Below are 14,004 nucleotides of genomic sequence, written 5' to 3' on the forward strand. Positions count from 1 at the left end.
AAAGTCGGAAAGAACTCAAATACATGGAGGCTAAAGAGCATCCTACTGAAGAATGAATGGGTCAACCAGGAAATTAAAGAATTAAAAAAATACATGGAAACCAATGAAAATGAAAACACAACTATTCAAATCTTTGGGATGCAGCAAAGGCAGACCTAAGAGAAAAGTATATAGCAATACAAGCCTTTCTCAAGAAACAAGAAAGGTCTCAAATACACAACCTAACCCTACACCTAAAGGAGCTGGAGAAAGAACAGCAAATAAAGCCTAAACCCAGCAGGAGAAGAGAAATCATAAAGATCAGAGCAGAAATCAATGAAATAGAAACTAAAAGAACAGTAGAACAGATCAACGAAACTAGAAGCTGGTTCTTTGAAAGAATTAACAAGATTGATAAACCCCTGGCCAGACTTATCAAAAAGAGAAGAGAAATGACCCAAACCAACAAAATCATGAATGAAAGAGGAGAGATCACAACCAACACCAAAGAAATACAAACAATTATAAGAACATATTATGAGCAACTATATGCCAGCAAATTAGATAACCTGGAAGAAATGGAGGCATTCCTAGAGATGTATCAACTACCAAAACTGAACCAGGAAGAAATAGAAAACCTGAACAGACCTATAACCACTGAGGAAATTGAAGCAGTCATCAAAAATCTCCCAAAAAACAAAAGCCCAGGGCCAGATGGCTTCCCAGGGGAATTCTACCAAACATTTAAAGAAGAATTAATACCTATTCTTCTGAAACTGTTCCAAAAAATAGAAATGGAAGGAAAACTTCCAAACTCATTTTATGAGGCCAGCATTACCTTGATCCCAAAACCAGACAAAGACCCCATCAAAAAGGAGAATTACAGACCAATATCCCTGATGAACATGGATGCAAAAATTCTCACCAAAATACTAGCCAATAGGATCCAACAGTACATTAAAAGGATTATTCACCATGACCAAGTGGGATTTATCCCTGGGCTGCAAGGTTGGTTCAACATCCGCAAATCAATCAACGTGATACAATACATTAACAAAAGAAAGAACAAGAATCATATGATCCTCTCAATAGATGCAGAAAAAGCTTTTGACAAAGTACAGCATCCTTTCTTGATCAAAACTCTTCAGAGTATAGGGATCGAGGGTACATACCTCAATATCATAAAAGCCATCTATGAAAACCCTACAGCGAATATCATTCTCAATGGGGAGAAACTGAGAGCTTTCCCCCTAAGGTCAGGAACATGGCAGGGATGTCCACTATCACCACTGCTATTCAACATAGTATTAGAAGTCCTAGCCACAGCAATCAGACAACAAAAAGAAATCAAAGTCATCCAAATTGGCAAAGAAGAAGTCAAACTCTCACTCTTTGCAGATGATATGATACTTTATGTGGAAAACCCCAAAGACTCCACCCCAAAACTGCTAGAACTCATACAGGAATTCAGTAAAGTGGCAGGATATAAAATCAATGCACAGAAGTCAGTGGCATTCCTATACACCAACAACAAGACAGAAGAAAGAGAAATTAAGGAGTCAATCCCATTTACAGTTGCACCCAAAACCATAAGATACCTAGGAATAAATCTAACCAAAGAGACAAAGGATTTGTACTCAGAAAACTATAAAATACTCATGAAAGAAATTGAGGAAGACACAAAGAAATGGAAAAACGTTCCATGCTCATGGATTGGAAGAACAAATATTGTGAAGATGTCAAGGCTACCTAGAGCAATCTACACATTCAATGCAATCCCCATCAAAATACCATCCACTTTTTTCAAAGAAATGGAACAAATAATCCTAAAATTTGTATGGAACCAGAAAAGACCCCGCATAGCCAGAGGAATGTTGAAAAAGAAAAGCAAAGCCGGCGGCATCACAATTCCGGACTTCCAGCTCTATTACAAAGCTGTCATCATCAAGACAATATGGTACTGGCACAAAAACAGACACATAGATCAATGGAACAGAATAGAGAGCCCAGAAATGGACCCTCAACTCTATGGTCAACTCATCTTTGACAAAGCAGGAAAGAATGTCCAATGGAACAAAGACAGTCTCTTCAACAAATGGTGTTGGGAAAATTGGACAGCCACATGCAGAAGAATGAAACTGGACCATTTCCTTACACCACACACAAAAATAGACTCCAAATGGTTGAAAGACCTCAATGTGAGACAGGAGTCCATCAAAATCCTAAAGGAGAAAACAGGCAGCAACGTCTTTGACCTCCGCCGAAGCAACTTCTTCCTAGAAACATCGCCAAAGGCAAGGGAAGTAAGGGCAAAAATGAACTATTGGGACTTCATCAAGATAAAAAGCTTTTGCAAAGCAAAGGAAACAGTCAACAAAACCAAAAGACAACCGACAGAATGGGAGAAGATATGTGCAAATGACATATCAGATAAAGGGCTAGTATCCAAAATCTATAAAGAACTCATCAAACTCAATACCCAAAGAACAAAGAATCCAATCAAGAAATGGGCAGAAGACATGAACAGACATTTTTCCAAAGAAGACATCCAAATGGCCAACAGGCACATGAAAAAGTGCTCAATATCGCTCGGCATCAGGGAAATCCAAATCAAAACCTCAATGAGATACCACCTCACACCAGTCAGAATGGCTAAAATTAACAAGTCAGGAAACGACAGATGTTGGCGGGGATGCGGAGAAAGGGGAACCCTCCTACACTGTTGGTGGGAATGCAAGCTGGTGCAGCCACTCTGGAAAACTGTATGGAGGTTCCTCAAAAAGTTGAAAATAGAGCTATCATATGATCCAGCAATTGCACTACTGGGTATTTACACCAAAGATACAAAAGTAGGGATCCGAAGGGGTACGTGCACCCCGATGTTTACAGCAGCAATGTCCACAATAGCCAAACTGTGGAAAGAGCCAAGATGTCCATCGACAGATGAATGGATAAAGAAGAAGTGGTATATATATACAATGGAATATTATGCAGCCATCAAAAGGAATGAGATCTTGCCATTTGCAACGATGTGGATGGAACTGGAGGGTATTATGTTGAGTGAAATAAGTCAAACAGAGAAAGACATGTATCATATGATCTCACTGATATGAGGAATTCTTAATCTCAGGAAACAAACTGAGGGTTGCTGGAGTGGGGGGTAGGGTGGGAGGGATGGGTTGACTGGGTGATAGACACTGGGGAGGGTATGTGCTGTGGTAAGCGCTGTGAATTGTGCAAGACTGTTGAATCTCAGATCTGTACCTCTGAAACAAATAATGCAATATATGTTAAGAAAAAAAAAAAAGAAGAAGAAGAAGGTAGCGGGAGGGGAAGAATGAAGCGGGGGAAATCGGAGGGGTAGACGAACCATGAGAGACGATGGACTCTGAAAAACAAACAGGGTTCTAGAGGGGAGGGGGGTGGGAGGATGGGTTAGCCTGGTGGTGGGTATTGAGGAGGGCACATTCTGCATGGAGCACTGGGTGTTATGCACAAACAATGAATCATGGAACACTTCATCTAAAACTAATGATGTAATGTATGGGGATTAACATAAGAATAAAAAAAAAAGACTGCTACAATTCCGTGTTTCATTCCACTTTAAATATGAAAGACTATCAAATATCACAGATGAGAATAAATGGATTCGGGGGAACAAAATTAATTCCCAAATTGGCATAATGGAAAGACTCAGGAATCTTCTTCCACTGAGCTGCACTCCCTCTTCTTATGAATAAAGCAGATGCCATTCTCCATTGTAGTATGGATGTTAAATTAGTGAATAGGTTTTCCAGGGGTGGTGGCTTCATTATCATATTTTTCCACTTGATGCAATTTAATTCAGCTTTGGAATAAGATGTTATTCATAGTTCAGAACATAATATTTTAGGATCAAATGGTTGTGACTTTGGAAATTTTTTTCGGCTTATCTAATCCTTTTGCCAACTCTCAAGTTGCTTTGCTTCACCTGTAATCATCATTCGACTTGAAATTGAAGACCTGAATTCAATATCTGGCTCTTACCTTTATTATTCTATTCTGCTCAGCTCCACAAGTATTTACTGAGTGCCCACTGTGGCTTATATAAAGGTCCCAAGGATAATGACATGTGATCCTAGAGAAGTCACAAGTTATTCAACCTCTCTGAATGTCTCCCTCTGCATCAATTGACAGTGATTGCACTTCTCTGCTAGGCATGAATTCACTTGGAAATGTCCTTTATAAACTATAAAAGGTGGCAAAATCCAGAACCTTAACCTTATTAATTTCACATAAGCTTATTTAAAAAAAAAAGGACACTTTGATCCTCAAGATATTTCATAAAAAACAGAATTTATATAGCAGAAGTTAACCATGTGACCTATGACATTCTTAGGAAATGTGAAAGGAATGTTTGCTGCTTTGAAAACAACTTATTGCTCACCCTTTTCCTTGTCATTCTCTTGCACTCATGAGGCCACCCACTCCTCATAAAATCCAAGGACGTTCTTAAATCATAGGTTTCAAATTATGTAGTCTACTTGGTAACAAAGTTCTGAAAATAGATATTTTTCATTTTCTCTTATGATTATATAGATGGCAACGTAATACTTTAACCCCAGAGTTTAACTGTATTAAGTTGATAATTAACCTCAATTTTATATATTGATATAACCATTTCTGGTGAAATATTTTCTCATTTTTTTTTAATCTAGCAGAAGTCCTCTGAAAGGACTCAGATTTTGACTCAACTGTCCTCCCTTGTCCCAATAGATTTTTGCAGTTAGAAGGAAATACCAGCTGTTTGTTTTTCATGCTCATTGGCCCTGACATTCTCTAACCCACAATCTGAGTAATAGTCTCATGTGCCTTAACTTTTATCTTCATTTCCTTCTATTCTTCTTTATTTTTATTACTGGACTCCAAAGCCCTGCCGACCTGTGGTGTGTGTGGTGCTGAAAAGCAACAGATATCAGCTCCCTGGCTCCCTACTGTCCTGCAGAGGGACATTGGCAGGTTGGACAAGTGAGTTTAAGCAGATAGGAGCTATCCTGAATCCCTGGCTAGTCACTACTCTTGCTAGAACTTCTTTCCTCCATCTAGCCTACATGAAGGAATAAAACATCTATTCAAATGATAAGCTAAATAACTCAAACTACCTTCTATGAAATAATTCTTTCTGGAGCCTATTTAATAACTAGTATCATCCTAGAAGCCCTCTTATGGGGCGGGGCGGGGGGGGGGAGGTTGATCTAAGTATAACTATTCACATCACAAAAAAGTTAAATAAAATCCTTTGTTTCTCTTCAATGTTCTATTTCTCTGAATTCTTTTAACTTGGCCATTAGTGCAATTGTTGACCTTGGGCAAGCTGCTTAGTCTTTTAGGCTTTGGTTTTGTCATTTATAAATGAGACACCAGTCATGTGACTTACTCATAATGTTTCCTCTAGCAATCATTTCTCCCCCTTTGAGGAAATTAGAAGAGCTCTTTCCTGTTTAAAATACTGCAACCCCATCCTAGAGGAAATAGTACTTTATTAAAACACCAAGTAGGCTCCAGAGTCATAAACATTGGTGATATATAAGGCAATTTTGACTTACTTTTCCTAAGGGATAATTAAGGATGACTAGACCAAATGAAATTAGATTTCATCTATCAAAAAAAATCTGTTAGGAATGAGGACAGGACAACTTCAAGGAACTACCTACAGAAACAAACAAACTAAAACACAGATGATCTTACATATGAGATGAAATGTAACAGGAGATAGTGTTGTTTTCCCCATCGGAATTGATTAGTGGTATGGACCCCAATAATGTCAAATCAACATATCTCTCCTACTTGGCTGTGCCAATGACTTACGTGACCTGACTGGCCTGAAAAGTGACCTTCTTGTTTCACCTGTGTAAGGATGTCTGATCTCCCGTGACCTCCCTGTGACTGATTTCAGCACAATGGAACACTCCTGTGGTATCCTTGATGAACACCCCCAACGGTGGCCTACAAGTGGCTCAGGAAATGCAACTGTGTTAATGTGTTATAGTAATTTATTGGCAGTTTTGTGTGATAGCATATTTACTGAAATGAGGCCTGTCAAAAAGATCAGGTTATAGCAGGAACACATGATTTCCCAACCAGCCATAAAATATAAATCAAATGCCTTTCCTGTCCACTGTCCAGCCACCTCCGCCCACTCCTTGTCCTCAGTCCTCAGACAAACTGAAGCACATGCCACAATTTGCAGAGGGAAAATCAAACTCAATTTCGTAGTACAATGAAATGAGTTTTGGTCTTGTCATGTCCACTGACATATTGATCCCTTGAAGATTGGAAAGATCAGAATGTTCTAGGTTTTTGCTTTTATAAATGAAAACGTGTGGAAATGCAATGTGTAAATGGAGGGCAATAAAGCACATGGGCCCCTTTGACAAAGATGCAAGAACTCCAGGGGGCTGATGTAAAACAGTCACTATTTAGTATAAAAATCACTATTTAAGAGGTCACACTTTCTTTCTCTTTAGATTTACAGCCTCAGAAGACAAATGGTCTCCTAATCCAGGTTCATTTAAAGTGCAGCTGATCATTTCACAGCTAAAAGGAATTTTTACTAGTGAAGGAAAAAAACAAAAAAACAAAAACCCTCTCTTGGCCCTTTGTAGAATTTATGTCAGATCTATAAGGCCATAAGCGCAACACTCCATCAAACATTTTCTATTTAACCTGAAAGGGGATGAAGCCAAATCACTTCTATGTCCACATCTGTGATTTGCAAAGTGCAGTGATTGTAGCCTCCCTGAAATGCATAAAGACTGCACAGTTATTCACTGTGAAGCATTAAGAAACGGAACTACCTTATCATAAGGGGATGATGAAATTGTAAGAAACACCATAAAGTACTCTCGTCTAGTAAGCTAAATTTTAACTGGGCAGGTGGAAATTAAAAAAAAAAATGAAGGAAAGAATCTGTGTTTTCAGGTAGGCAGAATTTCAGTCGTTATGACAACCGGCTGACTTTCTAATTACCACTCACTATAAAAATACCGCAAAAATCTCCCCAACTCCGTGGAGACAGTTACTGCGTAGTATGCACTGCCCTATACCTCACATCCCGCAAACACAGCTCCGCATGCCTTACTGTAAGTCCAACTGAGGCACAGATCAATGATGCTGCCTTTAAAAAAACCGCACACAATTATATGAGTAGGGAAAGAGCTTCTTCATTGATCCTAATTTAAGTGGTTTCGAAGCAGAAGGAGCTTCGCATTTGGTGTGATCTTTAAAAATTATAGCAATGCCTCACATTACCATATTCTAAAGTAATTACTTGAAGTAAGTAAAGATAAATTCATTAGAAATTACTCAGTCCTTTATTGTGAAATCTGAAGTAAAATTATTTGAGGTATTTTTTTAAGCCAACAAGAGAATGACTTTACTTCATCAATCAGTTTGACTAAAGTAATGATTTTCTTAGAATTAAAATTTGTTGAAAGCTCTAAGTATTTCATCTTTTAGGCTAAGAAGCATGTAGTTAATGTCACAGCTAATACATTTGTCAGTCTGCTAATTTTCTTTTTCTATTAGAATAAGTAAACATCAGCCCTTTCTTAAAAGCATACTATTTACCATGTGTCAGAAGCAATGCAGGGAGAACTTATTTGAAAATCATGAGGTAAGACATTATGAAATGAACAGGAATCACAGGGAGACAATGAAGGAGAAACATGAAAAGGAAAGGCATTTAATAATTCCAAAGTGATGGCAGGATATGCCTCAAGGTGAGTGGGGGAGGATGGCATTTAAAGGAGAGCCATGAAAAATATATAATCAACCAAAAACCCAAAGATATTGGAAAATATAAAATAAGAGATCGTTTTTAAGAAATAGTTTAAATAAAAACAAGAATGATAGTTAAAATGAGATAGACAGTTAATAAAAAGAAGGCTCTTAAGTGTACAATGGAAATAAAAGAAAATGAGGTCTTGCCTGCATGGCATTAGATCAGAGAACGGTTCTTCAGATATGCTTATTTTTTGAGAGAACGGGTGTAGAGACAGCAGAAAGGACTCCATTTCCCATCTTTTAAAGACATAATACACTTATTTATGCTACATTGTGCCAGACTTTGTTTAAGGTTGCTTTCCTATTATTTGTAACCGGAAGAAAACAGTAAGTAGTAAATAACAATGCCAGCGCTTTGTTCTGTCTATTGTCAGATGTTCTTTCTAAAATTAGGGTTCTTTGTTACCACAGTCCTCTGGAGCATGGGTTGATTTCCAAACGTTGTTTTCCAAAGCAAGTATTTCTGCTATGGTAAAATTTCATTTAAATGAAAGTGACTTCAGGATTTTATTTTCATCTTTTTTTTTTTTCACCGTGATAACATAGTTAATCTTTACTTCCAACTAGAGACAGTAGTTAACAGTATAAAGTACTTTGGTGCATTAGTTTTTTGATATTATAAAATTGGTGTTCTTCCTCATAAAACAGTTAAACCTCTTGCCTCATTAAAATGTGAGTGAGGAAGGCTTATGAGGAAATGGTATTCCTCAATTCAAATTATTTCAGATGTTTCTCATTTTTCTTTTTATCAGTTTTGGGATGATTTGATGTAGTAAGTTTTTAAAAAAATCTATCTTTGTTTTTGTCATTAAATAAGTTAGAAACAAACTAACAGGTGCAAATGAGTTCCTAAAATTTCAGAACCTGTGCTTTCTTATAGGCAAAAAGAGCGGGAGAAGATGCATTGGTCAGTAGTTGTGCAGACCTAAATGTTACTTAAATTAACTGTGTCACAGTTTCCGTAGCCATGAACCGGAGTTAAGAAAGCAGCTACCTCCCAAAGTTGCTCTGAGGGTCAAATGTGATGTTACAAGTCTGCATATGCATGCCAGGCATATAATACATGTTCAGTAAAGGGCTGAATACCAGTCATTTCCAAGGTCTATTCTTTTGGTTGGTACTGCAGTGGGAAACAGCGCAACCAGAAATCACCAGGGAGTGAGTTCTTGACATGGGAATTTCGTTAACTGAATTCTCTTGCTTCCAACTGTCCTTGTCTCAATTAGCAAAGACTTCATAGTTTCGGGGCACTATAAAGTAGCAGACTCTGCCCATAATGTGTGTGGAGCGTATAGATGTGGAGGATGGGGAGAGGGGTTTGGGCGATCTAGATGTGCTTTAAATCCTAGTGTGGGTGTCTTTTGGGTTAGAAGAGCTATTCCCTGTGAAACCAAGTCATGGCATCCATTGAACCTATGTGTCAGAGAAACCTCCTTCATACATCCCAAGGGCTGGAATCCCACATCCTCCCTGAGCTCCACTCCACCTCCCAGGGCTAGCTGGTAGCTGAGCATCTGTACCACACACCACAGGAAAGGCAGAACACCAGAGGGCATGAACACAAATCACTTAATATGGTACCAGGAACAAGAAACATTCTTAATATTAAGATAATATTCATAATTGCAATTGTATCTTTTTTAGTGTTTGCAGTCATCATGAGGCTTATGAACTAATGCAGTGACTGTAGCAGCTGTGGGTATGGATCTGAGTAACAGAAACTTACACATATTTGCCAAATGACAGACTGGCCAATCCAGCTGTGTCTATCACCGGTGCTCTTTGTACTTGGGACCACTGAACTTTGCTATCTTATGCTTGATATATTGAGGCTGTTAAGAATTATTCAAATCGTTCAAATAATTTTAAGCACTACATAGTTCTTTATGTATCTACATATCTATCTTTTGGCTTTTTATCCCATCTGTTGCTCTTCCTCCTTCTTCTTTTCCTTCTTCTTCTTCTCTCCTTCTCTGTCCTCCCTCCTCCCCCCTAATCCCTAACAGAAATGAAGAGGAACTCCAGATTAGCATCACTGGATACCAACCGAGGCAATAAAATGAACACTGCATTGGGAATAGGGGACTCTGGTTCTCATCTCTGCCAACTGATCTTCTTAGAAAGGCGTTCTTCAAGGTTAGTGTTCCTAACTCCAGTGTTGGGGGGGGGGGCGGTTGTCCCACCAATACCAACCAATTCTCAGACACCAGCAGAATTCAACTCAATTCTGATATGATCTACCTAGAAATAGTATCAGATTCCACAGGTTAAGGATTCAGACATACAAAACTGTCTCCTACCCCCGACTTCAGATGCTAGTCACAAGCTCCAGGCTGTTACCTGTGTTTTTGACCTACTGGCTACAGACTGGTGGTTCCAACGACCTCCTCTCTAGGTTTGATTCATTTGCTAGAGTGGCTCACAGAACTCAGGGAAACGTGTCTGTCAGTTTATTAAAGGCTATGATAAAGGATACGAATCAGCAGCCAGATGAAGGGATACATAGAGTGAGATCTGGAGAAAGGGCATGGAGTTTCCATCCCCTCTCTAGTCACATCATTCTCCCCAAATCTCCACATGTAAACCAACCTGTTTGCTCTCCAAACCCTGTCCTCTTAGATTTTTATAGAGGCTTCATTGCACAGTCATGCTTGACTAAGTCATTGGTCATCAGTAGATTCCAGCTCCAGCCCCTCTCCTCTCCCAGAAGGTTGGGGGTGGGACTGAAAGTTCCAACTCTCTAATCATGTAGTTGGTCTTCCTGGCAACCAGCCCCACCCTTGAGGGGGTTGTCCAAAAGTCATGTTCATAAGCAAGCAAACAAACAAAAAACACCAAAGGTCACGTTCATTAACATAACTAAAGATACCTTTATCCCCTTATCACTAAGGAAATTCTAAGGGCTTGGCAGCTGTGAGCTCCAGAGTACCCAGAAACTGTGGAGGAAGACCTAATATAAATGAAACTATATTTTGATCATGTGAATGACCAAATACGTATTTCTCATAAATCACACTATCACAGTTACCATAGAGATGTTACTCCTTGTCTAAGTGTTTGTTTTGTCATTTCTAAAATTAAGAAGTTGGACTCTTTCCCTTTCTGGCCTTGGAACTTGGAAATAAGAATCTCTGGAAGATGGCTATTGAAAGGCACAAAGCAGAATTATGGAATTACACGCATATCTCTAAAAAGTGGTTTTTTCAGACTTTTGTATCTTTACCTCTAGTCTTGGTGTCTAGCCTTAAATTCTAGGATCCATGTGGCAGACCAAAGAACCAGGAATGTTTCCAGCAGTGTTCAGTATTGATGAACGAATTCACAAAGGAATAAAGGGCACCTATAACCAGCCAGTCCTTGCCAAGGCAGATCCTTACGAGCTGCCCTACAACCATCAGTACCAGACAGGAGCACGCTGGGTAGGCCTACAGTGGTGACAGACATATTGCAACCTGCCTTCGCAGGAACCCTCATGCACTCAAGGAGAGGAACGGAGGATAACTATTCTAAACGTGAACAAACGGGCATTTACCTGGCTGAGACAAGAGTGGCGTGTAAGGGACTTTCGGTTCTATTGCACTCATTGGTGGAGGTAGCAAAGGATTAGCAAAGCTGCGGAGTGGGTGTGTTGGTCGAACACAGGCTGTGGGGATGGTTCTGCTTGGTGCCTCCTCATTGCTGGGATGCTCAGGCTGTGCTGGGGGCAACATCGGTGGCTGTTGGGTGGCTGGTCCTTCACTCACCGCTGCAATGGAGACAAGAAAAGCCATTCATTATTCCAGGACAAGGCTTGCTTTCCCTAAGTCAGCTGCAGGGCCGCTGGATCCATTTAGAGAAATAAGTCAGGATCTGGCCAATCTCTTCTTCAAGTTATGAACATTCTCCTTTCTCTTCGTTCATATGTTTCTGGGATATAATAGCATGTCCCCTTTAAATAACAGTGGAAATAGATCCAGCAAGACAGGGATCTATCTCGCAGGAAGAACAGTAAAGTATACACAGCAGCATTGACTCTATTGCCTGAACTGGCAGGGCCCTGTAATCATAAGTGATGAAGCAAGAAAAAAGAGTTTATTTCTCCTTTCATAAGTAGTAATGCCAGTGAAATTCAATATCCCAAACTCAGCTACAGCTGCATTATTATCTACTAGCCAATATGCCAATTTTTTTCTGCGATTTAAACATGCCATGTCAACTGTCAAACAAATCAGAGTTACCAGGTGTTCAAGGCATTGCTAATAAAATGATACAGGTAATAGCCACTATCATTGTCTTCCATAACAAAAAAGAAGCACATCCAGCTCAAAAGTTATATGAGAGATGACTTTGCTGGAACAAGTTGCCTGAATGCAGAATTGTAATTTTTCCTCTTTGGTAGCAAACCTTGTAATTTTCAGTCAGATTACTATAGTTGAAGAGGTTTCCTGTAGTCGTTTGTGATCGCCTTTGGGCATTTGGACAGCTCCGTATACAGAAACATACCTCTTCTCCAGAGAACACAGTTGAGTGGGACTAAAATATTGGCAAGGCAGCTTCTTATGATAAGGACACTGTGACTTGACTTTATCATTCGTATTCAAAATCAACAGGTCCAGGTGAAACTGTAAATGCAAAGAGCTGCATCGGCAGTATAAGTGTTGATGAAATAAGATATTTCTGAGGATTTATTTTTGAAAGAAAGTTCTATTGGGTAAGTGGAAAAAATGCAGCGAAAGAAGATACTATATCTCACTTTTGAAAGAGAATTTTTAACCAGGAAATATTTTGAGATAATTAGTTTGTGAGATAATTTTGAGACAACTCTCTGGGAGGCTCAGTGAGGTCAGCAAAGGGCAGAGGAGCTAGAAAGAAAATGTGATAATGCTGAAGGGAGTAGAAATTAAAGATACCAAAGATCAAGACATTATATTAAAGATATGCAGAAGTGAAATGTGCCTTCGGAGGGCATTTGGTATTAAGTCTCATTTTTCTATATTCAGAAAGGGTTAGAGATCCTCTGGGTCATTGAGAAGACTCTGGCTTACCCCACTCAAAGATAGAAGCAGGGGAAACATAGCGTTGGCCAAGGACAGGATATAGCCACCCAGCCACCAGAGCTAGTAAAAAAGCAAAGACTTGATAAAAGATTTCTTCAAACAAAGAAAATGTAATCAAGACAGCAAACTGGATAGAACTCTGGCAAGAGGAGTTTTCAGAAGTGCCTTGTCTCTAAGCTAGGAAGTCCTATCACGGAGGGGAGGGGCACATGCATGCAACATATCAAGGTTAAAAGGTGGGGCTTCAAGGAAAACGTTAAGGCAAATCCTTGGTGACGTGGGTTCTCAGATAAGGGCAGAAGGGATAGAGGCTTCAGGTAGGTGTTTATAAGGAGCTAAATTGCTTGAGAGAGTGGTGCCTGGCTGGCTCAGTCAGTAGAGCATGTGACTCTGGATCTCAGGGTTGTGAGTTCAAGCTCCACTTTGGCATAGAGATTACTCAAAAGTAAAATCTTAAAAAAATAAAAGAAGAAGAATATAAAGGAGAGAGAAACAGGTGTTCTTGTATTCAAATTATGCAGTCTTGATTGAATACAAGAACACCTGTTTCTCTCTCCTTTATACTTTTAGGGGCATCTGGCTGGCTCAGTCGGAAGAGCACGTGACTCTTGATCTCAGGGTCATTGAGTCTGAGTCCCACGTTGCGTGTAGAGATTACAAACAAATATATAAATAAATAAAAACTTTAAAGACTGCATAATTAGATGGTTGACAGTATAGTTTTAGAGGCAAAGAAAATTACGCCAGTTTACTCTGGACTCATATTTAATCTAAAGGAGAAAATGACCAATGGTCAATATCCAAATAACAACACAGTATGTCTTAGCTCTAGATCGGAGAGAAGAGGCTGTAGGAACCTATGTCTGGGTCCCTCTTCATTACAAATGGGCCAGTTTTTATTACAGGTCCATACCACCATATTAGAAATATCTTTCCAGGGAAAGAAATTTCACAATTTTCTACAGAAATCTGCCCTCAGTAATTCTATTGAAGATGGACTGTAATAAATCCATATCATATTTTAAAAACTGCTTTAGCCACTAAAGAAATAATATATTGTGTGATGTGCTTCTTTATTCCTTCATATTTTCCTTTTCTATTTCTTCTACATTTTTGAAATGAAAAAGATCTATGTTAAAATATTATTGTGACATTAGGCTTAATA

General features: G+C 39.1%; 1 protein-coding gene across 1 annotated transcript in view; it reads right to left on the minus strand.

Annotated features, from left to right (window-relative positions):
* DCC (DCC netrin 1 receptor) overlaps window positions 1–14,004 on the minus strand; it is a 1,173,370-nt gene that overhangs the window by 24,852 nt on the left and 1,134,514 nt on the right. Inside the window, exon 27 of the mRNA XM_034996274.1 lies at window positions 11,336–11,548. Within this exon, the coding sequence (XP_034852165.1) occupies window positions 11,336–11,548 (213 nt within the window). The remainder of the gene's footprint in view (window positions 1–11,335; window positions 11,549–14,004) is intronic.

The sequence above is a fragment of the Mirounga leonina genome, unplaced genomic scaffold (genome assembly GCF_011800145.1).
Source record: "Mirounga leonina isolate KUSES-001 unplaced genomic scaffold, KU_Mleo_1.0 Mir_93, whole genome shotgun sequence".
Classification (NCBI taxonomy): Eukaryota; Metazoa; Chordata; class Mammalia; order Carnivora; family Phocidae; genus Mirounga; species Mirounga leonina.